Source organism: Haliotis asinina, chromosome 3 (genome assembly GCF_037392515.1).
Source record: "Haliotis asinina isolate JCU_RB_2024 chromosome 3, JCU_Hal_asi_v2, whole genome shotgun sequence".
Lineage (NCBI taxonomy): Eukaryota > Metazoa > Mollusca > Gastropoda > Lepetellida > Haliotidae > Haliotis > Haliotis asinina.
This window is the reverse complement of record NC_090282.1, coordinates 81,491,639-81,517,761: the sequence shown is the minus strand read 5'-3', so window position 1 is coordinate 81,517,761 and position 26,123 is coordinate 81,491,639. Positions and strand designations below refer to the sequence as shown.

At 41.2% G+C, this 26,123-nt stretch overlaps 1 protein-coding gene across 1 annotated transcript; it reads right to left on the bottom strand.

The window, feature by feature from the left end:
- LOC137278570 (uncharacterized) lies at positions 1 to 26,123 on the bottom strand. Its single transcript, XM_067811021.1, has 14 exons — positions 26,030 to 26,123; positions 25,074 to 25,272; positions 24,095 to 24,157; positions 23,580 to 23,642; positions 23,242 to 23,285; positions 21,461 to 21,557; positions 19,730 to 19,838; positions 18,919 to 19,029; positions 18,478 to 18,573; positions 16,965 to 17,088; positions 16,129 to 16,267; positions 12,148 to 12,183; positions 11,869 to 11,911; positions 1 to 3,640 (listed from the first exon to the last, which is right to left on the bottom strand). Exons 1-14 carry the CDS (start codon positions 26,066 to 26,068, stop codon positions 3,592 to 3,594), a joined length of 1,212 nt encoding a protein of 403 aa, XP_067667122.1. The 5' UTR covers positions 26,069 to 26,123; the 3' UTR covers positions 1 to 3,591.

The following is a 26,123-nucleotide window of genomic DNA, read 5'->3' as shown; positions in this document are numbered from 1 at the left end:
TCACCATGATTCAACAGTTTATTCCTTGAGCAGAAAATTGATAACAAACTTAAGACAAAACACAAAAAGTAAGCGTAATTATTGTGAAAAACCATGACAGTGTACCAACAACAATAACTCAGTGAACTGGTTGGGGCACAGGATAGGTACTCAGTAAAATATCAAGTCATAAAAACACCATGAAGAGTTTACTTCATATAAACAAGCACACAGATACCATGATACATATAAAATGTACTTCTTTTCATGCTAAACTCTGCAGTTAGCCCCTTGGGAACAAGCACAATGATCACACAATAATTACAGACAGGGAAGGGCATTTCAAATAGATGTGATATGAATGTGTGAGTGAGAACACAGCATATGTATCATCTTCTAAGTAAATATGGTATCACTAGCCAAATACTGATCACTGCATGAGAGCCTGTAGGATGTTTGTGTTCATGGATTGCAATGCAGGAATAAACCTGGGATTGTGTTTGGTGGGACAATGCCTCACATGGTTATATCTGACTGGGCCCCAACGCTTTGATAGGAGGGTTCAAGTGCCCCTCCAGGTTAGATTTCAGTGGGCCCTTTTAGATTTAGATGTTTGAAGTTTCGGCTAAACGTATTTACTGAATTTGTATGTTATAATATGGTCGTAATTTCTTTCTGGGACATGATCATTTAGGATCATGAAAATATGAATACTGAAACTGGTTAAAAATGAAAATCTTTGAGAAACAACAATTGATCAGGGATATTATTGCATGTGGATTAAAACAAGTTCACTTACTAGTATTTTGCATAACTGCAGTGACCAAAAACAATATTTATTGCAAATATTTACTTAAGCCACACTTGAATTTTTTGGATGTCACGTTTTCAAGTATCTTGTGTCCACAGGACACAACAAATATTTCTGTATGAGGATGTTAATATTTAAATGCAGAAATGCCACAGAAACACATCCTAGGTTTATCACTGACTGTGAAAAACTTGTACTGAACAGTCTGTGCTAACATAAACAGTGTGAACCTCTCACAGAATAACCTTCACCCTTTCATGTTTATCATTTCACAAAACCAGCATCTACAAGAGATATCACTTAGTGAGATATAACTGTGATGAAATTACATCACAATGCTTTACTGTGATGTCATCAGTTATGGTGAGTTACCACAATGTGATAATCAAATGACATCACTGGTCTCTCTCAGTCTGAACACTGGTGAGTGCTGTTTACAAACTGAAAGATGTGAAATTGTGGATGATCAATAGAATTTCACACATGTCTTTTGGCATCAGATTCTGACTTGTGTTGATTTGATATTTAAAGACATGAATGTATGTTTTCTAGTAGAAGCATCAGTTAATCTTTTGGAGGAACTACATTGCAGAATATAATATGTTGATGTTATCACAACAAGCAGAGAGTGATATCAGCTTTACGTTTCTTTGTGATAATATGTTGACATGAAGTCAAATCATTAATGGCTTCAAAAACAGTTCAACAAATAGCTTATCGCAATAAGGAAAATATGATAATGCCATAATGCTCGTATCACCAACATCCGTGTCCCTATTGGCAATATTATAAATACTAGAATTATTACAATATACACTTCATCCTCTCCTAACATCTGGTCACACATAAAATCTCATCCAGTCATACATAAAATCTCACGTTCATCACCCAGTCATAAATAAAATCTCATTTTCATCATCCAGTCATACACATATTTTGTTCCTTTGGTATTTTTTACTTAATGGCATCAGCAGTTACCAATGGATTTCATGTATTACATGAAAATACAAGCAAAAGTCAGTACTATATGATATTCCCTAAGGAATTATAGGAAATGATAAAAGATGCCACCCATTTTAGCAAAATCCAATTGACTGACACACTGTCATATCTAAGATGAATGACGTTTGTTCTTTATTTTACTTTAACATATTCATTTATACACATGAATATTTGAGTGTGAGTATTCAGATTCTGTGATTTGACCAAGATGGTTCACACACTGGTGCTGAGAGTGGCCATAGGACCTTGCTGTACTACATCAAGCACAACCCTTTTTCCAATCACATTGTGTATGTTGTTAGGTGAATCTCATCTCAAGAATTGGGTTCATTTATTAGAAGACAAAGATATGTCAAAACAAATCAATTACAGGCAAATATGAAACTTGAACGATTTGCTTGAATGGCATTCTAGAAGTTGCTGCTATAGAGATGACACAACTTTATGGATGATCACCTTTTTTATGGACATTGTTAAAATAAAGAAGTTGATCATCCATGAGCTGAGTCGCCGCTATGAAAGTTGGTCCCATAAATCAACTAATGGCTATCACAGATGCCTTACATAAAGGGGGTTACCTCCAAATTATTTAGTTTCATCACTAACACTTCACTGGTGCCTCTAAAACAATTGCAGTTATAATGATAGTCATGGCACACATACTGCACGTGATTGTGATGATGTACAAAACTATCAATATACTAGTCCCTTTCAGTGTACTTGTTCCAGCTGTGGTATGCTATAATTGTTGACACTTGTTCCCATGGTAACATGACTGAATTATTTTTCAAAATGTCATTCTATGACACTGACTTGACATCTTAACACATCAATTAACAATCTCTCATGATTAAGTTTCACAAGACATATCATTAAAAATGAATAAAACAAGAGGTACTTTTTAGGCAAGTTATTTGGTGGAAAAGAAAAAAATGTTTTAAAAAGTAAATAGCTTAATATTGCTATATCACAGCTTCAGTGAAGTACTCGGCATTGTAAAGTATCTCCTCCAGCGTGTTACAGATACAAGTAAAGGCTCTCATCTGGCTTACATACAAGCGGGCTTCCATATCCAACAGTCAACCAGGCCATTAATGTGCTTATACTCCAGTCACATGGTCACCATGGTAACCAGTAGACAGTCCTCGGTACAAACAAGGCATCAATAACTGACAGAAGAGATACTCAACTGTATGGTCTAATTATTTTGAGACATACCACTGTATGTCAAGCTTTAATGATATGCAGCAATTAATTGCTTTTTATCATTTTGGTCATCTTGATTTGGTACTTGCATCTGTCGAACAAACAATGTGTTCTCTCAAATTTCCCTTAATACCTAATCTGTGTATTTGAGGTTTGAGATTCTTGATGAAAGAACACTTGTTGACACAGCCTCTAGTACCTCAAGTATGTCAACTATAAGGATTAAGTGGTCTCCACCTGTGTCTAAGATCTCATACTTGTGTCTTGGGTCAGGTGGTCTCAACTTGTGTCTTGGGTCAAGTCTTGTCAACTTGTGTCTATCGTCAACACAATGCTCACACTATCAACCACATGCTTGTCTCACACAGATGGAAGTTTGCTGGAACACTCACTCTCTCAGTCTACACCAAACTGTTCATGCACACAGAACGAAGCATTCATTCATTACTCTGGGCACACTTTCCATCCATAACAGATTCTTAAAACCAACAGTGTGACATATCACAATTCACTTCAACCCATGACTTCACACTGTGGACCTCAAGTAACATGCTGGCGATATGGCTTCCACTGATTATCCAAAATGTCTTCCATCATGAGAGAAGCTGACATTTCTTCTTCTTGGGGCAGTAGCAGCAAGCCCTGGAACAGATGACAGTATTTACAGTGAGAGTAGTGAGCTGAAGAAGGGTTTAGTGGTGAGTACTGCAGCCTTATCGTCATGTGTGTACTTGTACACACTTGAGCGTTTGAAATTATTGTGGAGTATTGTCTGTGGGTGGTGATAAGTGTTTGCTACTGTTGTAGAGCATTGTCTGTGAGGGATGTGAAGTGTCTGGTATTGTTGTAGAGCACTGTCTGTGAGGGATGTGAAGTGTTTGGTATTGTTGTAGAGCACTGTCTGTGAGGGATGTGAAGTGTTTGCTATTGTTGCAGAGCATTGTCTGTGAGGGATGTGAAGTGTTTGCTGTTGTTGTAGAGCATCGTCTGTGAGGGATGTGAAGTGTTTGGTATTGTTGCAGAGCATTGTCTGTGAGGGATAAGAAGTGTTTGGTATTGTTGTAGAGCACTGTCTGTGAGGGATGTGAAGTGTCTGGTACTGTTGTAGAGCATCGTCTGTGAGGGATGTGAAGTGTTTGCTATTGTTGTAGAGCATCGTCTGTGAGGGATGTGAAGTGTCTGGTATTGTTGTAGAGCATCGTCTGTGAGGGATATGAAGTGTCTGCCATTGTTGTAGAGCATCGTCTGTGAGGGGTGTGAAGTGTCTGCTGTTGTTGTAGAGCATTGTCTGTGAGGGATGTGAAGTGTTTGCTATTGTTGTAGAGCATCGTCTGTGAGGGATGTGAAGTGTTTGGTATTGTTGCAGAGCATTGTCTGTGAGGGATAAGAAGTGTTTGGTATTGTTGTAGAGCACTGTCTGTGAGGGATGTGAAGTGTCTGCCATTGTTGTAGAGCATCGTCTGTGAGGGATGTGAAGTGTCTGGTACTGTTGTAGAGCATCGTCTGTGAGGGATGTGAAGTGTTTGCTATTGTCGTAGAGCATCATCTGTGAGGGATATGAAGTGTCTGCCATTGTTGTAGAGCATTGTCTGTGATGGATGTGAAGTGTTTGGTATTGTTGCACAGCATTGTCTGTGAGGGATGTGAAGTGTTTGGTATTGTTGTAGAGCACTGTCTGTGAGCGATGTGAAGTGTCTGCCATTGTTGTAGAGCATCGTATGTGAGGGATGTGAAGTGTCTGGTATTGTTGTAGAGCATCGTCTGTGAGGGATGTGAAGTGTCTGGTATTGTTGTAGAGCATCGTCTGTGAGGGATGTGAAGTGTTTGGTATTGTTGTAGAGCATCGTCTGTGAGGGATGTGAAGTGTTTGGTATGGTTGTAGAGCACTGTCTGTGAGGGATGTGAAGTGTTTGCTATTGTTGTAGAGCACTGTCTGTGAGGGATGTGAAGTGTTTGCTATTGTTGTAGAGTATCGTCTGTGAGGGGTTTGAAGTGTTTGGTATTGTTGCAGAGCATCGTCTGTGAGGGATGTGAAGTGTTTGGTATTGTTGTAGAGCATCATCTGTGAGGGATGTGAAGTGTCTGCTGTTGTTGTAGAGCATCGTCTGTGAGGGATGTGAAGTGTTTGGTATTGTTGTAGAGCATCGTCTGTGAGGGATGTGAAGTGTTTGGTATTGTTGCAGAGCATTGTCTGTGAGGGATGTGAAGTGTTTGGTATTGTTGCAGAGCATCTTCTGTGAGGGATGTGAAGTGTTTGGTATTGTTGTAGAGCATCATCTGTGAGGGATGTGAAGTGTCTGGTGTTGTTGTAGAGCATCGTCTGTGAGGGATGTGAAGTGTCTGCTGTTGTTGTAGAGCATTGTCTGTGAGGGATGTGAAGTGTCTGGTATTGTTGTAGAGCACTGTCTGTGAGGGATGTGAAGTGTCTGCTGTTGTTGTAGAGCACTGTCTGTGAGGGATGTGAAGTGTTTGCTATTGTTGTAGAGCATTGTCTGTGAGGGATGTGAAGTGTTTGCTGTTGTTGTAGAGCATCGTCTGTGAGGGATGTGAAGTGTTTGGTATTGTTGCAGAGCATTGTCTGTGAGGGATAAGAAGTGTTTGGTATTGTTGTAGAGCACTGTCTGTGAGGGATGTGAAGTGTCTGGTACTGTTGTAGAGCATCGTCTGTGAGGGATGTGAAGTGTTTGCTATTGTTGTAGAGCATCGTCTGTGAGGGATGTGAAGTGTCTGGTATTGTTGTAGAGCATCGTCTGTGAGGGATGTGAAGTGTCTGCCATTGTTGTAGAGCATCGTCTGTGAGGGATGTGAAGTGTCTGCTGTTGTTGTAGAGCATCGTCTGTGAGGGATGTGAAGTGTCTGCTGTTGTTGTAGAGCATTGTCTGTGAGGGATGTGAAGTGTTTGCTATTGTTGTAGAGCACTGTCTGTGAGGGATGTGAAGTGTTTGGTATTGTTGTAGAGCACTGTCTGTGAGGGATGTGAAGTGTTTGCTATTGTTGCAGAGCATTGTCTGTGAGGGATGTGAAGTGTTTGCTGTTGTTGTAGAGCATCGTCTGTGAGGGATGTGAAGTGTTTGGTATTGTTGCAGAGCATTGTCTGTGAGGGATAAGAAGTGTTTGGTATTGTTGTAGAGCACTGTCTGTGAGGGATGTGAAGTGTCTGGTACTGTTGTAGAGCATCGTCTGTGAGGGATGTGAAGTGTTTGCTGTTGTTGTAGAGCATCGTCTGTGAGGGATGTGAAGTGTCTGGTATTGTTGTAGAGCATCGTCTGTGAGGGATATGAAGTGTCTGCCATTGTTGTAGAGCATCGTCTGTGAGGGGTGTGAAGTGTCTGCTGTTGTTGTAGAGCATTGTCTGTGAGGGATGTGAAGTGTTTGCTATTGTTGTAGAGCATCGTCTGTGAGGGATGTGAAGTGTTTGGTATTGTTGCAGAGCATTGTCTGTGAGGGATAAGAAGTGTTTGGTATTGTTGTAGAGCACTGTCTGTGAGGGATGTGAAGTGTCTGCCATTGTTGTAGAGCATCGTCTGTGAGGGATGTGAAGTGTCTGGTACTGTTGTAGAGCATCGTCTGTGAGGGATGTGAAGTGTTTGCTATTGTCGTAGAGCATCATCTGTGAGGGATATGAAGTGTCTGCCATTGTTGTAGAGCATTGTCTGTGATGGATGTGAAGTGTTTGGTATTGTTGCACAGCATTGTCTGTGAGGGATAAGAAGTGTTTGGTATTGTTGTAGAGCACTGTCTGTGAGCGATGTGAAGTGTCTGCCATTGTTGTAGAGCATCGTATGTGAGGGATGTGAAGTGTCTGGTATTGTTGTAGAGCATCGTCTGTGAGGGATGTGAAGTGTCTGGTATTGTTGTAGAGTATCGTCTGTGAGGGATGTGAAGTGTTTGGTATTGTTGTAGAGCATCGTCTGTGAGGGATGTGAAGTGTTTGGTATGGTTGTAGAGCACTGTCTGTGAGGGATGTGAAGTGCTTGCTATTCTTGTAGAGCATTGTCTGCGAGGGATGTGAAGTGTTTGCTATTGTTGTAGAGCACTGTCTGTGAGGGATGTGAAGTGTTTGCTATTGTTGTAGAGTATCGTCTGTGAGGGGTTTGAAGTGTTTGGTATTGTTGTAGAGCATCATCTGTGAGGGATGTGAAGTGTCTGCTGTTGTTGTAGAGCATCGTCTGTGAGGGATGTGAAGTGTTTGGTATTGTTGTAGAGCATCGTCTGTGAGGGATGTGAAGTGTTTGGTATTGTTGCAGAGCATTGTCTGTGAGGGATGTGAAGTGTTTGGTATTGTTGCAGAGCATCTTCTGTGAGGGATGTGAAGTGTTTGGTATTGTTGTAGAGCATCATCTGTGAGGGATGTGAAGTGTCTGGTGTTGTTGTAGAGCATTGTCTGTGAGGGATGTGAAGTGTCTGGTATTGTTGTAGAGCACTGTCTGTGAGGGATGTGAAGTGTCTGCTGTTGTTGTAGAGCACTGTCTGTGAGGGATGTGAAGTGTTTGCTATTGTTGCAGAGCATTGTCTGTGAGGGATGTGAAGTGTTTGCTGTTGTTGTAGAGCATCGTCTGTGAGGGATGTGAAGTGTCTGCTGTTGTTGTAGAGCATTGTCTGTGAGGGATGTGAAGTGTTTGCTATTGTTGTAGAGCATCGTCTGTGAGGGATGTGAAGTGTCTGGTATTGTTGTAGAGCATCGTCTGTGAGGGATGTGAAGTGTCTGCCATTGTTGTAGAGCATCGTCTGTGAGGGATGTGAAGTGTCTGCCATTGTTGTAGAGCATTGTCTGTGAGGGATGTGAAGTGTTTGCTATTGTTGTAGAGCATCGTCTGTGAGGGATGTGAAGTGTTTGGTATTGTTGTAGAGCATTGTCTGTGAGGGATAAGAAGTGTTTGGTATTGTTGTAGAGCACTGTCTGTGAGGGATGTGAAGTGTCTGCCATTGTTGTAGAGCATCGTCTGTGAGGGATGTGAAGTGTCTGGTACTGTTGTAGAGCATCGTCTGTGAGGGATGTGAAGTGTTTGCTATTGTCGTAGAGCATCATCTGTGAGGGATATGAAGTGTCTGCCATTGTTGTAGAGCATTGTCTGTGAGGGATGTGAAGTGTTTGGTATTGTTGCACAGCATTGTCTGTGAGGGATAAGAAGTGTTTGGTATTGTTGTAGAGCAGTGTCTGTGAGGGATGTGAAGTGTCTGCCATTGTTGTAGAGCATCGTATGTGAGGGATGTGAAGTGTCTGGTATTGTTGTAGAGCATCGTCTGTGAGGGATGTGAAGTGTCTGGTATTGTTGCAGAGCATTGTCTGTGAGGGATGTGAAGTGTTTGGTATTGTTGTAGAGCATCGTCTGTGAGGGATGTGAAGTGTTTGGTGTGGTTGTAGAGCACTGTCTGTGAGGGATGTGAAGTGTTTGCTATTGTTGTAGAGCATTGTCTGCGAGGGATGTGAAGTGTTTGCTATTGTTGTAGAGCACTGTCTGTGAGGGATGTGAAGTGTTTGCTATTGTTGTAGAGTATCGTCTGTGAGGGGTTTGAAGTGTTTGGTATTGTTGCAGAACATCGTCTGTGAGGGATGTGAAGTGTTTGGTATTGTTGTAGAGCATCATCTGTGAGGGATGTGAAGTGTCTGCTGTTGTTGTAGAGCATCGTCTGTGAGGGATGTGAAGTGTTTGGTATTGTTGCAGAGCATTGTCTGTGAGGGATGTGAAGTGTTTGGTATTGTTGCAGAGCATCGTCTGTGAGGGATGTGAAGTGTTTGGTATTGTTGTAGAGCATCATCTGTGAGGGATGTGAAGTGTCTGCTGTTGTTGTAGAGCATTGTCTGCGAGGGATGTGAAGTGTTTGCTATTGTTGTAGAGCATCGTCTGTGAGGGATGTGAAGTGTTTGGTATTGTTGCAGAGCATTGTCTGTGAGGGATGTGAAGTGTTTGGTATTGTTGTAGAGCATCGTCTGTGAGGGATGTGAAGTGTTTGGTGTGGTTGTAGAGCACTGTCTGTGAGGGATGTGAAGTGTTTGCTATTGTTGTAGAGCATTGTCTGCGAGGGATGTGAAGTGTTTGCTATTGTTGTAGAGCACTGTCTGTGAGGGATGTGAAGTGTTTGCTATTGTTGTAGAGTATCGTCTGTGAGGGGTTTGAAGTGTTTGGTATTGTTGCAGAACATCGTCTGTGAGGGATGTGAAGTGTTTGGTATTGTTGTAGAGCATCATCTGTGAGGGATGTGAAGTGTCTGCTGTTGTTGTAGAGCATCGTCTGTGAGGGATGTGAAGTGTTTGGTATTGTTGCAGAGCATTGTCTGTGAGGGATGTGAAGTGTTTGGTATTGTTGCAGAGCATCGTCTGTGAGGGATGTGAAGTGTTTGGTATTGTTGTAGAGCATCATCTGTGAGGGATGTGAAGTGTCTGCTGTTGTTGTAGAGCATTGTCTGCGAGGGATGTGAAGTGTTTGCTATTGTTGTAGAGCATCGTCTGTGAGGGATGTGAAGTGTTTGGTATTGTTGCAGAGCATTGTCTGTGAGGGATAAGAAGTGTTTGGTATTGTTGTAGAGCAGTGTCTGTGAGGGATGTGAAGTGTCTGCCATTGTTGTAGAGCATCGTATGTGAGGGATGTGAAGTGTCTGGTATTGTTGTAGAGCATCGTCTGTGAGGGATGTGAAGTGTCTGGTATTGTTGTAGAGCATCGTCTGTGAGGGATGTGAAGTGTTTGGTATTGTTGTAGAGCATCGTCTGTGAGGGATGTGAAGTGTTTGGTGTGGTTGTAGAGCACTGTCTGTGAGGGATGTGAAGTGTTTGCTATTGTTGTAGAGCATTGTCTGCGAGGGATGTGAAGTGTTTGCTATTGTTGTAGAGCACTGTCTGTGAGGGATGTGAAGTGTTTGCTATTGTTGTAGAGTATCGTCTGTGAGGGGTTTGAAGTGTTTGGTGTTGTTGCAGAGCATCGTCTGTGAGGGATGTGAAGTGTTTGGTATTGTTGTAGAGCATCATCTGTGAGGGATGTGAAGTGTCTGCTGTTGTTGTAGAGCATCGTCTGTGAGGGATGTGAAGTGTTTGGTATTGTTGTAGAGCATCGTCTGTGAGGGATGTGAAGTGCTTGGTATTGTTGCAGAGCATTGTCTGTGAGGGATGTGAAGTGTTTGGTATTGTTGCAGAGCATCGTCTGTGAGGGATGTGAAGTGTTTGGTATTGTTGTAGAGCATCATCTGTGAGGGATGTGAAGTGTCTGCTGTTGTTGTAGAGCATTGTCTGCGAGGGATGTGAAGTGTTTGCTATTGTTGTAGAGCATCGTCTGTGAGGGATGTGAAGTGTTTGGTATTGTTGCAGAGCATTGTCTGTGAGGGATAAGAAGTGTTTGGTATTGTTGTAGAGCACTGTCTGTGAGGGATGTGAAGTGTCTGCCATTGTTGTAGAGCATCGTCTGTGAGGGATGTGAAGTGTCTGGTACTGTTGTAGAGCATCGTCTGTGAGGGATGTGAAGTGTTTGCTATTGTCGTAGAGCATCATTTGTGAGGGATATGAAGTGTCTGCCTTTGTGTTAGAGCATTGTCTGTGAGGGATGTGAAGTGTTTGGTATTGTTGCAGAGCATTGTCTGTGAGGGATAAGAAGTGTTTGGTATTGTTGTAGAGCACTGTCTGTGAGGGATGTGAAGTGTCTGCCATTGTTGTAGAGCATCGTATGTGAGGGATGTGAAGTGTCTGGTATTGTTGTAGAGCATCGTCTGTGAGGGATGTGAAGTGTCTGGTATTGTTGTAGAGCATCGTCTGTGAGGGATGTGAAGTGTTTGGTATTGTTGTAGAGCATCGTCTGTGAGGGATGTGAAGTGTTTGGTGTGGTTGTAGAGCACTGTCTGTGAGGGATGTGAAGTGTTTGCTATTGTTGTAGAGCATTGTCTGTGAGGGATGTGAAGTGTTTGCTATTGTTGTAGAGCACTGTCTGTGAGGGATGTGAAATTTTTGCTATTGTTGTAGATCATCGTCTGTGAGAGGTTTGAAGTGTTTGGTATTGTTGCAGAGCATCGTCTGTGAGGGATGTGAAGTGTTTGGTATTGTTGTAGAGCATCATCTGTGAGGGATGTGAAGTGTCTGGTACTGTTGTAGAGCATCGTCTGTGAGGGATGTGAAGTGTTTGGTATTGTTGCAGAGCATTGTCTGTGAGGGATAAGAAGTGTTTGGTATTGTTGTAGAGCACTGTCTGTGAGGGATGTGAAGTGTCTGCCATTGTTGTAGAGCATCGTCTGTGAGGGATGTGAAGTGTCTGGTTTTGTTGTAGAGCACTGTCTGTGAGGGATGTGAAGTGTTTGGTATTGTTGTAGAGCATCGTCTGTGAGGGATGTGAAGTGTTTGGTATTGTTGCAGAGCATTGTCTGTGAGGGATAAGAAGTCTTTGGTATTGTTGTAGAGCACTGTCTGTGAGGGATGTGAAGTGTCTGCCATTGTTGTAGAGCATCATCTGTGAGGGATGTGAAGTGTCTGGTATTATTGTAGAGCATCGTCTGTGAGGGATGTGAAGTGTTTGGTATTGTTGTAGAGCACTGTCTGTGAGGGATGTGAAGTGTTTGCTATTGTTGTAGAGCACTGTCTGTGAGGGACGTGAAGTGTTTGGTATTGATGCAGAGCACTGTCTGTGAGGGATGTGAAGTGTCTGGTATTGTTGTAGAGCATCGTCTGTGAGGGATGTGAAGTGTCTGGTATTGTTGTAGAGCACTGTCTGTGAGGGATGTGAAGTGTCTGGTATTGTTGTAGAGCATTGTCTGTGAGGGATGTGAAGTGTTTGCTATTGTTGTAGAGCATTGTCTGTGAGGGATGTGAAGTGTTTGGTATTGTTGTAGAGCATTGTCTGTGAGGGATGTGAAGTGTTTGCTATTGTTGTGTAGTACTCTCTGGGACGACTTACCAGGTTGGCTTGTGATTGAGTACATGCGTACTAACATCATGCCCTGCAAGGTAAGGCAGTGAATGAGCAATCAATGAGCAAAATGCCAATTTCTTTATACTGTAAAAATACCATTTAATGACCACCAATCATATTGCATCTTTTCATAATCACTAAGTGACTTCTCATGCCTTGAATAAATCAGTCATTATCTGACTCTTAATTTTTTAGACACTGATACTTATTACAGATTGTTAACATTAGGTAACATTAGGTGTTGGTGACTGTTTTTAAACTTACCTTGATGGCAAATCTGAACACATGACCTGCAGATCCCTGTAACATACACAACGTCTGATCAGTGACAGTAACTCTGGTACATCCTGCTATCACACAAAATACATCACTTACAGATACAGAGCATGACATGCATGTGATCAAAGACAGCACACTTGCTGGACAGAGTTGTGTCACATATGTGTGCCAGGAGCCAGTTGCCAATGGTTTCATTACCAGGACATTGGCTCAAATGAATACTTATGCACATTTAATTCACAACAGACAATGTCCACAACATTGGTCAGTTTGGGAATTAACCCTTGAAATTTTAAATTGCAGTTTATCATTATATACAAGCTCTTCCAACATGCATTAGTTTGGGCTTTAACCCTTCATGGTGTAAACTGTAGTTGAGGATTATAGAAGCCCTTCCAACATGGATCAGATTTTGCCTTCCTCACAACTACGCATCCAAATAACTGCCACACTGTTTACACTGCGTTAACACCCAGTCCAGTCACTAACTATCAGTTTGTCTGGTTGTACTCTTTGAATCATTACATATGAAAGACTTGTGGTTAGTCTTAAGCGGAACACCAATTGTTTTCTTAAAAAAAGGTGTGGACAGGGGACAGGGGACCCCTCACTTCCTACTAAATACTGTATGTTGTCTGTGAGTGAGAAGCGAGCATTATGGAAGCCTGTATGCATTAAATCAGGGGGTTGGATACCTGCCTCGCTTCCAAGAAAAAGGATGCTATTTAGATTTGTTTCCATCTAGTTAAAATAATCAAAACTACTTACAAGTAAACGATTGATCAGTTTGAAAATAAATTAGATTATGTTTTCATCAAGTTAAAGGATCAGAACTACTTCCAACTCGTAGTTAAATATGTTTTTGAATCATGACCAAAATGATTTTGCATGACACCACTTGTAACAGAACGATTTATGTCCAGCTTAACAACAAGCAATTTTGATAGAATTGTCTATGAAAATTAGTGGTATCTCGGAAAATAAGCACAGCAGATGACAAAGTTAAATGGTAGTAAAGCTTTCATTTTTGAAACCAACCGTCACGATTGCAGTTTTAGACAAACCTACAAACAAGATAACCTACCCCAGGAAATGTACGTGAATACTACAGCCACCCATACAGGTGTACCTCATATTACATCACGGAGATGCACCTCTCTGGTTGGTTGAAATTTCATTCGCAGGAGAGAATCGTCCACTGATGACAAAAAGTTTGAAGTAAGGTAATTAAATGTCAAAATGAGTAGTTTTGATGCATTAAGGCTGTGAGCCGCGCATGTGCGGCAAATAAATTAGCTTCTCACAGCAAGAGCCGCATATTGGGGGTAAGAAAAAGCACCTCTTATTCAGCAAGAGCCACGTATTGGGGGTAATAAAAAGCACCTCTCATTCAGCGAGAAACTCGCATATGCATTTTACATTTTAAATTCGTAATGTATCTATTATTTCAACCAATTTAGCAGTAATGATCAAAGATTAGCTTTTCTTACGAGAGACGGTACTTTCTGTTAATCAGAAGAACCATTAATGTGTTTTGATAACAACTGCTTGCAATGTCGGGGGCTTATACAGGCAAATGAACACATGTCTGTGAGAAAGGGGATTATGAGATGTTGTTACAGGAGGTAAGCATTTGTTACTCGTCATTGGGAGTGAATACTAAGATACTATGTTTGCACATGATTGAATTAACGGTGACAAGGTTACAAAACCTTTTTCTAAATTAAATCATTCATTCATTTGTTGTAATAGTTCATATAATGAATCATAGGCATAAATAGCAATACTGTATTACACCCATATTCGTGTAGATTTGAAATGAACCAAGTTACTAATTTAGACCTAACTGATTTGCGACTATTGATTTTTAAAGTTGACAATAATACATAATCGAATATGAAGTGATAACTCTTGCATCTACTCATAATATACATATATAGTACACATAAACCATACAAAGGTAACTGGAGCATTTTGTTCAAGCTGTTTCATGTTGACTTGAAGTGTGATTTTTTATATAATGTTGGGAAAATAAGAGATTCTGATGTATTTAGATAAACGCATGTAAATTCTAATTATACCTATGTTTGTATTTTATGCCACTGGCCTATTACTGAATAAATGTCTGTCTGTCTGTCTGTCTGTCTGTCTGTCTGAAGTGTGATTTTTCAATGCAGTTTACAAAAGCATTGTGTAAGAAACGTTTGTATTTGATCTCTGTAATTATCTTATTCAGTGTAATGATCATGTGTATCAGATCCATCGTCAATAAAAGGAGGAGAATATATCCGTTACAGAATTGATGCGTATAATCATTCAATCAGACAACACTAAATGAGATATATGAACACCTCTTTCAACCTCAAAATAACAGCCTCTGGCCAAATGCATGTCCAAGTAAAGTTTTGCTCCGTGACGAGTGTAAAAGAAACTAATGCGCTGTTACATCATTGGACAACCTGTTTTGTGGAGTCACGCCCATTGTCAATCTTCTGAACCTCGTTTGCTTTTCAAAACAAATATAAGTATGCCCATCTTCAAAAATATTTGGGCAGATTCAACTACAAGTGTATACATCACAATAAATCAGTATCGTGTAACTTTTTTGAATACTGTAATACATGTACTTGAATTAGGATATTTATTCATAACAATGTGCAGATTATATTTAAATGTTCAGCAAGCCATTATGTTTGATGTACAAGTAGTGTGCACAAAATGTATATGCAAATAAATATTATCTCTACTCAATGGTTGGATTGGATTATCCGAGGTAAAAATAATAGGATTGTAGCGCTTTGAGTTCTTCAAAGAAAAATAAGCTCGTCAAAGTGCTTGATAGTCCTACATGCACATTTCAGGCATCCTTACGATGATGTATGTTCACGATATACAAACTTTTTCATGATAGCTAGAGTTGATAAAGCCGAAATCTAGCATATTGATTGGTCAACGATGTAACCAATGGTCAATCTGTATCCAAGCTGTCTAGTAACTGAACGTGCTCTTCAGAAATTTAGCCCATGCACCATCACCTGTCATTTCCTCTGTGACAGGTATCTCATGATACGATTGGTCATAGATAACAAATCAGGGACCATATTGAACAGTTGAGATACAGACCCTTTGTCTTATGTATGTGCAAGGAATAGCATTATGCAATATGTATATATGTATGTTCGTGTGATAACGTATATTTTCTGCGTTAAATCTAGATGAACCTAAGTGACAAACTGTGAATCTGTTCCATATACGTCACACACTAGCTTTTTAGTACTTACCTTAAAATATTCAGTATAAACTAGCAACGTATCAGCGAAAACGCTTCTTTCATAGAAGATTATTAGGCATGTGCGTAAATTCTTCTTTACTGCCATTGACACAGATGTTTGGAACAATTTAACCTCACACAATGATATGAGAGGGACAATTTGTTTAAGTATGTCTTACATACAAAGAATACAAACATGTGTTAAGAAAATACACATGCACACTCCACCAAAAGTCTACAAGAGAAAGTGCAATAAAATTACGTAAAACATTACATATATGACATGTATTCACTCCTGCTTTCTTTCAAAATATACCTTTACAACGCAATTAAACAATTAAACAATGAAGACTTGCTCGTATGACGAGACAGTTGTCTGTAATCTCTGAAACCTGCCAGGGATATCAGGCGTGAATTGGCTCTCGGGTTTAATGAGTTAATGATGAAGTTTCATTTGTAATGATGTCAATAAATGATTTATGGATTTGTGAACACTTGAGTATATGTGATCTTTAAGGATGGAGTGGTAGCCATGTGAGTAAAGTGTCAGAAGACCTGAGTTCTACTCCACAAATGGGTACAGTGACACCCATTCCTGGAGAGCCAGGCTGTGACATTGCTTGAATATTGTACACAGTTCCACTTTTCAGTCACGGTCAGAGCAATCATAGATTTGTGGTTACCACAACACTTACAATTGAATCCACACTTTTTACAGGAGAAGTAGTCGACTGGGTGGGGCCCCTGTTCCTTGTACTTCTGGACGAAGCAGATCTTGGGCAAGTCACTCTCACATTTGAAGCATCCCTTCACCACAATCTCACTGCCTGGTTTCTGTGGGTTAAGTCAAACACTTGAAAAATTGAGAGGAAGGAAAATGTAAAACAGCTAATCTTCAGATTTCTGCTCTCATGATACCATTTTCACTGGGATATGCTTGTGTGTTATAGGACCAAGAACATGAAGGAAATATGGTCGGAATCTTTTTTCCCCTCAGTCTTGCGAGTGGTTTTCAGAAATTTCAGGCAGAATAAGTTCAAAAATGAAATATATTGTTAAGTGCCTACTTAAAGGGAAGTAACTGTGCAGTGTTTTAGATCCTTTTTTTATCCCACAGTAAAACAATGCCAAGGTCCAGTGTTCAAGAAGTAGAATGTTTACAAATTCTACTTCAAAATGGAAACATCAAAATGCATTGCAGAGACTTGATGACATGGTAGTTGATTGAGTATCAACAACACCATTGATCTGCCGTTACATGACTGAGTTCTGTCTTGAAGATATGTTTGCACACTACACACGGGAAGTGGGTCTAGTATTCCCAATGCATGCACAAATTACTGAGGCTTTGCGAATGGTCACTTTTGAAACAATGTCGCTGAGCACACAACTTAATCTGATTGCAACCAATCACAAATCCAGAACATGTGCACCAACAAAGGGCTGTATTAGAACAGGTGAAGATATGACTTGAGTAACCTCTGTGGTAAGAAATTTAGCTAAGCCTTGTAATGGAGACACTGCAGCTCACCATGTTATACTGCAGCACTGGACGGGAGTGCCAGGTCAGAAGATGGATGTCGGGGAAGGACTCCACACAGTCAGGGTCATCAAGGACCTTCTGAAGGTCACCCCTGTTGTCACCTGACAAGGGGCTGAAACAGACAGTTTAGTTGTCACACAAATGTACTCTTCATCATGATTTATCATGCTTTGTACAGACATTTATAAATTGTCAGATTGAGATTGTGTAAAGATACAGTTCAAGAGACTTTGGCCAAAGGGATTCTAGCATCCATTCATGTTGCTTAGTAGTGTGTCCATTTGACTGATGTTGAAGATTTTACAAGTGCTTCTAGTAACATGATTCATTTCAATTGTCTTTCATGTACTCAAGGCAACAAGATTATTTTGTAGTCTTGAGAACCGAAACCTAACAAATTCTACATAGCATGCTTTCAAATAATTTTCAAACAAAATATGACAAGAGTGTTCAAACCAGGGTTGACTCCAATATTAATGTACCTACTCATCTGACGATCTTCTGATTCATACACACCCCACGAGGTATAACCTGCCCTTACACCCCCTTCTAATGAGAGGTCACCCCTGGGATTCACACACACACACACCAACAGGTATACCCCACCCTCACAACCCCTTCTGATGAGCTTCTGGTTCATACACACACATTGACAGGTATACCCCGCCCTCACACCCCCTTCTGATGAGAGGTCACCCCTGGGATTCATACACACACCGCCAGGTCTACCCCATCCTCACATCCCTTTCTGATGAGAGGTCACCCCTGGGGTTCACACACACACACCGACAGGTCTTACCCCATCCTAACACCCCTTCTGATGAGAGGTCACCCCTGGGATTCACACACACACCGCCAAGTCTACCCCATCCTCACATCCCCTTCTGATGAGAGGTCACCCCTGGGATTCACACACACACCGCCAAGTCTACCCCATCCTCACATCCCCTTCTGATGAGAGGTCACCCCTGGGGTTCACACACGGCAAGGTCTACCCCATCCTAACACCCCCTTCTGATGGGAGGTCACCCCGGGGATTCACACACACACACACCGACAGGTCTTACCCCATCCTAACACCCCCTTCTGATGACAGGTCACCACTGGGATTCACACACACACACCGACAGGTCTTATCCCATCCTCACACCCCCTTCTGATGAGAGGTCACCCCTGGGATTCACACATACACACCGATAGGTCTACCCCATCCTAATACCCCCTTCTGATGAGAGGTCACCCCTGGGATTCACACACACACACTGACAGGTCACCCCTGGGATTCACACACACACCGACAGGTCTACTCCATCCTCACACCCCCTTCTGATGAGAGGTCACCCCTGGGGTTCACACATGCACACCGCCAGGTCTTGCCCCATCCTCACACCCCCTTCTGATGAGAGGTCATCCCTGGGCTTCACACACACACCGCCAGGTCTACCCCATCCTCTCACACCCTCTTCTGATGCGAGGTCACCCCTGGGATGCATACACTCACCCTACAAGGTATACCCCACCCTCACATCCCCATCTGATGAGAGGGTCCCCTCTGTCTTTCAGGGTATTCTCTATCACAGTCTGTACGTGTGTGATGCTGAAACAGATGACAAAGAAATAAGAATAGTACAAGAACATCCTCTGTCCTTTAGATCCCAATTATAAACATGTCAGTTTAGAGTAATGATTGCCCCAACATTAACTGTGGCAGCAATTTTACACCATTGTTAGCATAATTACAGGATTAAAAACATCAGAAGTTGGATTAAATAGTTTGCCTTCAGAACTGTAAATGAACACAAATAAAAAAATGCTTCTGATGAATTTACAAATTTCGAACATGTTTTGATTGTAAGTTTGCATGAGCTTTTTTATGAATCTCACCAAGAGACATACCAATGTAAGTGTCTGTAAATAGTCCGGTGTTGAAGAATTGACTTACTCATCAAAAGCCTTGATGGTGATGTCAGGAATGTGCAGGTTTTTATCTACGATATACACAGACACCTTCACTGGCAGTATCGTCAATGTGGGAATGTGGTCAGTTAGATATCTGAAGAAAGCACAGAGCTTGTGTCACAAAAATCCATGACAAGACACACTTCAAAATCTCCTCTCTACATGAGCTGTCTGACATTGTGTGGAATGTGCATGTGTGTGCATGTGTGAGTCTCTTTCTGTTAAAGCAGTTTCTCTTCACATGGAACAGTGTGAGAAGAATGTCTCAGTATCCTACTTTGATGTGCTAAATAGTATCAAACCATACTCACTTATACCTTCAACTTTCATGTTGCCATATAATAAAGTTTCCATCTTGAGACAGGCACATATTGTACTTTCTGATACATGGATAACAACAACTGTGGCCTAGTCAAAAACCTTCTATAGTTCTGAGAACAAGGATTATCATACAATGGACAGTGTTATAAGCCAAACAGAAAAACTGGACATCATGATCAATGATGCATTTGAGAAGTTTTTGTCCACTCAATTAGCTGTCATGAAACAACACAACAGTAATATACGGTGGACTCAAGAGATCCCCAATCTCATGTTGACTGATGCTGAAGGAGGTGCTGGGATGAGGACTCACTCTCAGGCAGCACATGTTCTTGATCACTTTGTACTGGGTTACCTCCCTTTTTCACAATCTTGAATACAGCAATGCCCCAGCTTAGAGATAAAACAAGAAATGGTACAAACTTATCAACAGAACAGAAACACTGTGATCTCTATATGGCATGGATTCTGACCTGTCATAGGCATCTGCCACTCGGTCAATACATAGTTGCAGCTGATCTGTGAGTGCCTCTTTCTGTGATGTCAGACGTGACTCCATCTCTGCGGTCTGCAGCTGCACCTCTGCAATGGACACTTATCTCAGTGAGTGAATGTCCTCAGTACTGTTGTAAGAAGTACTTTCATATTACAGTCTGCACACTAAGGGTATAAACAGAATGCTACCCTATATAAACGCCTTATCTAAAGTACCATACTTGGTAGCATCTCCACTGAAACCTCTGATATCCAGACACATTCGTTTTTGCTTAAATCATCCAGGTAACTGAATATCCAGATATCTGGATTTCTGTCACCTGGGCTTTGTTTTTGAAATGGTAGCCAGAATACAATTTTTACTTAAAATCACTTTCTTGACAGCATGGTTGTTTTGATTTGCCAATTACAACTCACTCTGTGTCAGATAGGCACACTTATCACCACCAATACCCTGCTGAGTGTCCACCCATTACGGTTTACCCATTTGGGTTTATCCTTCTCGTAAAACAGACATCTAAAATGATTGGGCGCTAAGCAAACAACATGATTTACTCCCACCTGTAGTAGGCAACCGGACAAGGTATGAGTTCAGAAACTCCAATAATTTTAGCAAACCACAAACTAGACTCAACATCATCGTTCACTCCACCAGCAGTTAAAGTGTGGAATAATATTATCTTAATCTTATATCTACATGAAAGAAAATAGTGAACCTAAATATTATTCATATGGATTAAGGAAGTAAAATGTTTTCCACACAAGATTAAGATATATGACAAGTAAACTTGAATGTGATGTATTCTGAATAAATATAAAAAATATGCTGCATTATGTCAATGTGGCTATGGATGTGAGAAGGTTTTTCATTACTTCTTGCATGGGAGGGGACTTTTGTAAGTTGGAAAACCTGTGCCCAAACCTTTACTTGAGTGAATAAAATGTGTTTCAATCAAAATGTCAATAAAGCCTCTGAGTGACAAACCTGCTTTTATTTTCGATAGTAACTGATAGTAAAGACAGTATTGAGAAGAGAAGAAGTTACTTCTCAGTAAGGAATCTGTTTCGAGCTCATCCTGCTCCACTCACTAGATAGTGGACTGTTCCATTATACCTGAAGCTGATACCCTACTTAACCTTCCTGCTACGTGTCTGTCAATCGTCTGTCTGTCAATTAAGTGTCTGTCAGTTGGGAGACAATCCCCTGCTGATTGGTCATTATACCAGATTTGAGGCCCTTGTCTCGTGTCGAAACACATGGACACTTGTGCTTCATTTCACATGGTCAGTGGTAGATCAAAATAAGCACATCAATTTTGTTTTGATGTAGTGGATTTGTTTGTAAAATTTACCTTAAGAAACAGAAACTGAATATCCGTTATAGACAGTCACTTTTATAGCATAAGAGTTTTTTTGAGAATTGATCACAAGCCAAGGTTTATCGATATTTGGGGTCTAGGTATCTGGGATGTCACTGTATTGTAACAAAGAAGTTGTATATCCACAGAACTATCCCCTTGTTTTTTACATCAGCTTCTAAATGTGCAATGTGACAATATCCATATGCTATAATTTTAACAAGAGGGAATAGAATACATTCATCCTCACATCTCACATCTGCTTCTGTTCCTACAGTGTGCTATGGAGGAACTATTCTGCCTCAGAATCAACCTTGAGGTTTTCCAGGCAACCACTTAAAGTATGCCCACCTGTTGGTGAGAGTCCCTCCAACATAAGTGTCTGAAGGGCCCTCTCTGTCTCTCTCTCCAGTGTCTGCATGCGCTGTGCAAACTCCAGCCGCAGACTCTGTAACATGAGGGCAGGAGGTTAGAGTGTGCCGGTCAGTGTGTGCAGGTCAGAGTGTACAGCTCAGTGTGTGCAGGTCACAGTGTACAGGTCAGAGTGTACAGGTCAGTGTGTGTAGGTCAGAGTGTACAGGTCAGAGTGTGCAGGTCAGAGTGTACAGGTCAGAGTGTGCTGGTCAGTGTGTGCAGGTCAGAGCGTGCAGGTCAGAGCGTGCAGATCAGTGTGTGCCAGTCAGTGTATGCAGGTCAGTGTGTGCAGGTCAGAGTGTGCCGGTCAAAGTGTGCAGGTCAGAGTCGGCTGGTCAGTGTGTGCCGGTCAAAGTATGCCGGTCAGAGTGTACAGGTCAGTGTGTGCAGGTCAGAGTGTACAGGTCAGAGTGTGCTGGTCAGAGTGTACAGGTCAGAGTGTACAGGTCAGAGTGTGCCAGTCAGTGTGTGCAGGTCAGAGCGTGCAGATCAGTGTGTGCAGGTCAAAGTGTGCCGGTCAGTGTGTGCAGGTCAGTGTGTGCAGGTCAGAGTGTGCAGGTCAAAGTGTGCCGGTCAGTGTGTGCCAGTCAGAGTGTGCAGGTCAAAGTGTGGCAACGTACTTCCCTCGCTTCGGATCGAAAAATACTTTTCATGTCAAAATAAAATATTGCCACCATCAAAGGTACACTCCCATTTCCTCACTTGGTTGTGCTCTCAGATATCCTACCCCATGTTTAATAATTACTCACGAGAAATATGTTTTATTCAACCTTAATACTTGTGGTATTAAGATCGTTCTTCGCCTCCTTGCCAGCTTCTGGCTGAACAGAGTGACAGAACAAGAATAAACAGAAATTAAGAAGAAATACCATACTGCCTAATTTTATCATGACCCTGTGGAGTTTATGTGTTTTATCTGTCGTCTCTACTGCTAGAATTTTCTTAACATTTATTCTACATAAAAACACTTCTGGTGTAATGGCCGAATGTAGCAGGGGAGGTAACTGTAAGTATTCCATATGGAATGATACCCTCCTGTTCCTTCATTCCGTTGAACTGGAAGCTGGAAGGGGGAATGGAGGAGAAGAACGGTCTGATATACTATGAGTTGGTTCAAATGTTGAATAAAACATATTTCACGTAAGCAATCATTTAACATAGGGTTGGAGATGTGACAGCACAACCTAGTGAAGAAATGGGTGTATACCTTTGATGGTGGCCATATATATTTTGACATGAAAAATATTGTTCAAACAAAAGCGAGGAAAGTATGTTGCCAACCTTTGCTCGCTTCGCACTACACTTTGCCTGTACTTAAATACATGGCCCTTGCTTCCACTGATAAGAATGTTAAGGTTACAGGTGATGTGTTTGGGGTTGTCAAACACAAAACATAAGGGTCCTACGTCAGCTGACAAACTTCTCTGTTACACATAAGCAAATGTCAAACTTATTATGTTGATTGTAAGGTAAGAGTACCTGACATAGGTGAAACTGACTTTTCTATACCTATACAAATACAACCTAGAGCACTACATACCTGTACACAAGGACCTACTGAACACCTGATACAAGCCCTCACACCTGACACAGATAAAACTGACTTTTCTATACCTATACAAATACACCCTTGAGCACTACATACCTGTACACAAGGACCTACCGAACACCTGATACAAGCCCTCACACCTGACATAGATGAAGCTGACGTTTCTTACCTGGAAGTACTTCTCATGTGCTGTCAGACCCTGTCGCAAGTGCTCTGCAAGGAAACAATCCCCGTAGTTAGGGGTTACAAAATGTTGACAGCAACACCTTTTTCCTTAAACGCCATTTGCATACATGACGTAACATCATGAAATATATTTCAGTGAAAGATTCTCAACAAATGAATGCAGCTATACAGCTATAGTGCATCACACTGTGCTTCTCCTGCAGTGTGTTCGAGTGTGTGTGTATGCATGTGCACACACACACAAGAACTTTGCTTTCTTAAGGTGTAACAAATTGTTTTTTCTGCTCATTACCCTGACGTACGGTATACAACACAACTTACTCTTCAACACTTCTTCTATAGGTGACAGCTTGCGATCAGTGAAGTCACTAGCTGAGTTGGCAGCTATCAAAACAGGAAACGAAACATTTGTTAAGAGGTTTCCTAGAACAGAATCACATTCATATAACAAAGTAATGACTGACAGCATGAACAAGGGTTCACTATTCTGCAACCAGATCGGGGTGATAGGGTAGCCTATTGGTTAAAGCATTAGCTCGTTACACCGAAAATCTAGCTTTGATTCCCCAAATGGGTACAATGAGTGAAGCCCATTTCCAGTGTCCCTCATTGTGATTATAGCTGGAACACTGCTAAAAACAGCCTAAAACCATCATCACTCACTCACTTTGTAAACAGGTAACCCAGTTTCTTTATGGAGAGAAGTTATGAATATATATATATCTTTACTGGGAAACACAGTGTGAGACATCCATCAATTCTCTCCCTTATGTGTATCAGTTCTTAATGCACATTTTGTTTAACTTCATTACTTGAATGAAATATTTCCAACATACCACTGTTGATGAGATTGTCAAAATAAGTAGCTTCCGCTTTTGATTTTTCAGATTGAACTTCTCCTGAAACACGAACGCAAAGGCAGGTCATAATCCAACAAAGAAGAAAACCACTAACATGAAATATATGGCGGCGGTCTGTAAATGTTCAAGTCTAAACCAGTGATCAACATCATGAGTCACATTCCACATAAGTGGGATATGATGCATGGCAACCATCTCAGCCAGTTTGCATACCCGATCCTGTTAGTCAACTCATATGACATCCATGGGTTACTGAAGATCAGTTCTAACCCAGATCTTCTTGTGCCAATTTCTGTTCTGATTGTATCAGAATTCATGTTGCGCAGTCAGTAAAAAGTATTTAAGTTTTCACCCTTTTGTTGAAATTTGTAAGCAGTATGTATTTAGTTTTCATTTTCATTTCCCTGAGGAGTATACAATTCAGGCTGCCCTGTCAGACAGTTAAGTCACAATACCATCTCATCCTACTGGGTACCCAGTTTTACTGCTGCAGAATCACTGAGAAGGGGCATATTCAGAATACAGTCGCTTGATTCAGAGACATCACAGGTGCTACATATGCTTATCTTGGGGGAGGACTGAAAGCCCTAGAAGCATGCAGGAACAATGATGATTAAAGTGGTCACCCATCAAAATAATCTCCAAGATGGTGCTCAACTTACCCGATTTTACCTGATCTCTGACATGTTTGTTGTCCACTGAACCACATGCAACCATGGCGTAAATTATATTTGGGACTACACTTTCTCTGTGAAGTACAGATTCACACACTAAGAGAGTGGGTTTGAATGGGACTAGAATCTGTGCTTTACGAAGAAAGTGTAGTCACAAATATGACAAGAGTTAAGTTTAAACTTTCTAAATGACACTCTGTATGAATAATTCACATACTTTACTTGGCTCTTGTCTTCTGAATTCCTAGTGAAACTGGTTCTGAGGTACTATGTGTTCTCACCTATGAGACTGTCGAACTGATGGTCCTTGATGAGCTGGACGGAGTTGACGGTGCTGTTGCAGCATGGGCAGTTACGGTTGCGGTCCACCCACTCTTGTATACACTTCCCACAATACCGATGTCCACACACCGTTGTCATGGTGTCGGTCATGTTGTTCAGGCATATCGAACACTGGAAGTACTCTTCCAGAATAGAGATCTGAGAGAAAAGTTAAATACCATGAAGAAAGTGTTCTGATCAAAGCTTGGCTTTATAGTTTGTTCTTGATCACTTCGTCAGCCTTTTGAAGCCTCACAAATGCAGGCAAGTCTCACTTACTGTTCATAATTTATGGCTGGGGGGGTACCCATTTTCTTCTAGGGAGGTTGGAGGGGGTCATCAGTTTTGTACACATGTTCTGGAAGGGGAGGTTCATTGATTTTGTGCATGACAAGCATGACTCACACTGTACATGCAACTCCATAAAAATCATCAACAACCCCACTGACCATAAATTTTGAACGTTCCTTATCAAACTTCAGCACTGAGAGTTAACTGTAGAGCTTAATCAAGATATAGTTGTATGAACAAGTGTCGTTTCTTGGTTCTTTAAATTATTTTCAGTAGTGACATTTTCACTGTTGTATAGCTGTTTTGAGAGAATACAGCTTAGATTTCCTAATGTGACATGATACTGATGTATTTAATTTTCCCTTCAGACACTGATCACTGCTTGGTTTATTGTTGAAACGTGGAACGATCTACACGGAATATAAAATGTCACAATCACACGTGGTGTGTAAAGTGAAAGTAGAACCATAATTTCATCAGTAAACACAGGACTTCAGAAGACGTCATATTCACATTTCAAGTGTACTCCTCAGATCTATCTTACTGTTGTTGTTTTCATTATTTGTCTACTCAAGGACATCACTATGAATGTCTAGATATTATCATGAATCATGTTTATACTTACAGGTATAACAAGGGGTAGCTCTCCTGTCTTGTCAGTCATTCTGTGGGCGTGCGTGTTGTGTTAAATCAACAGTTCCAACGTCGCATTTTGACAC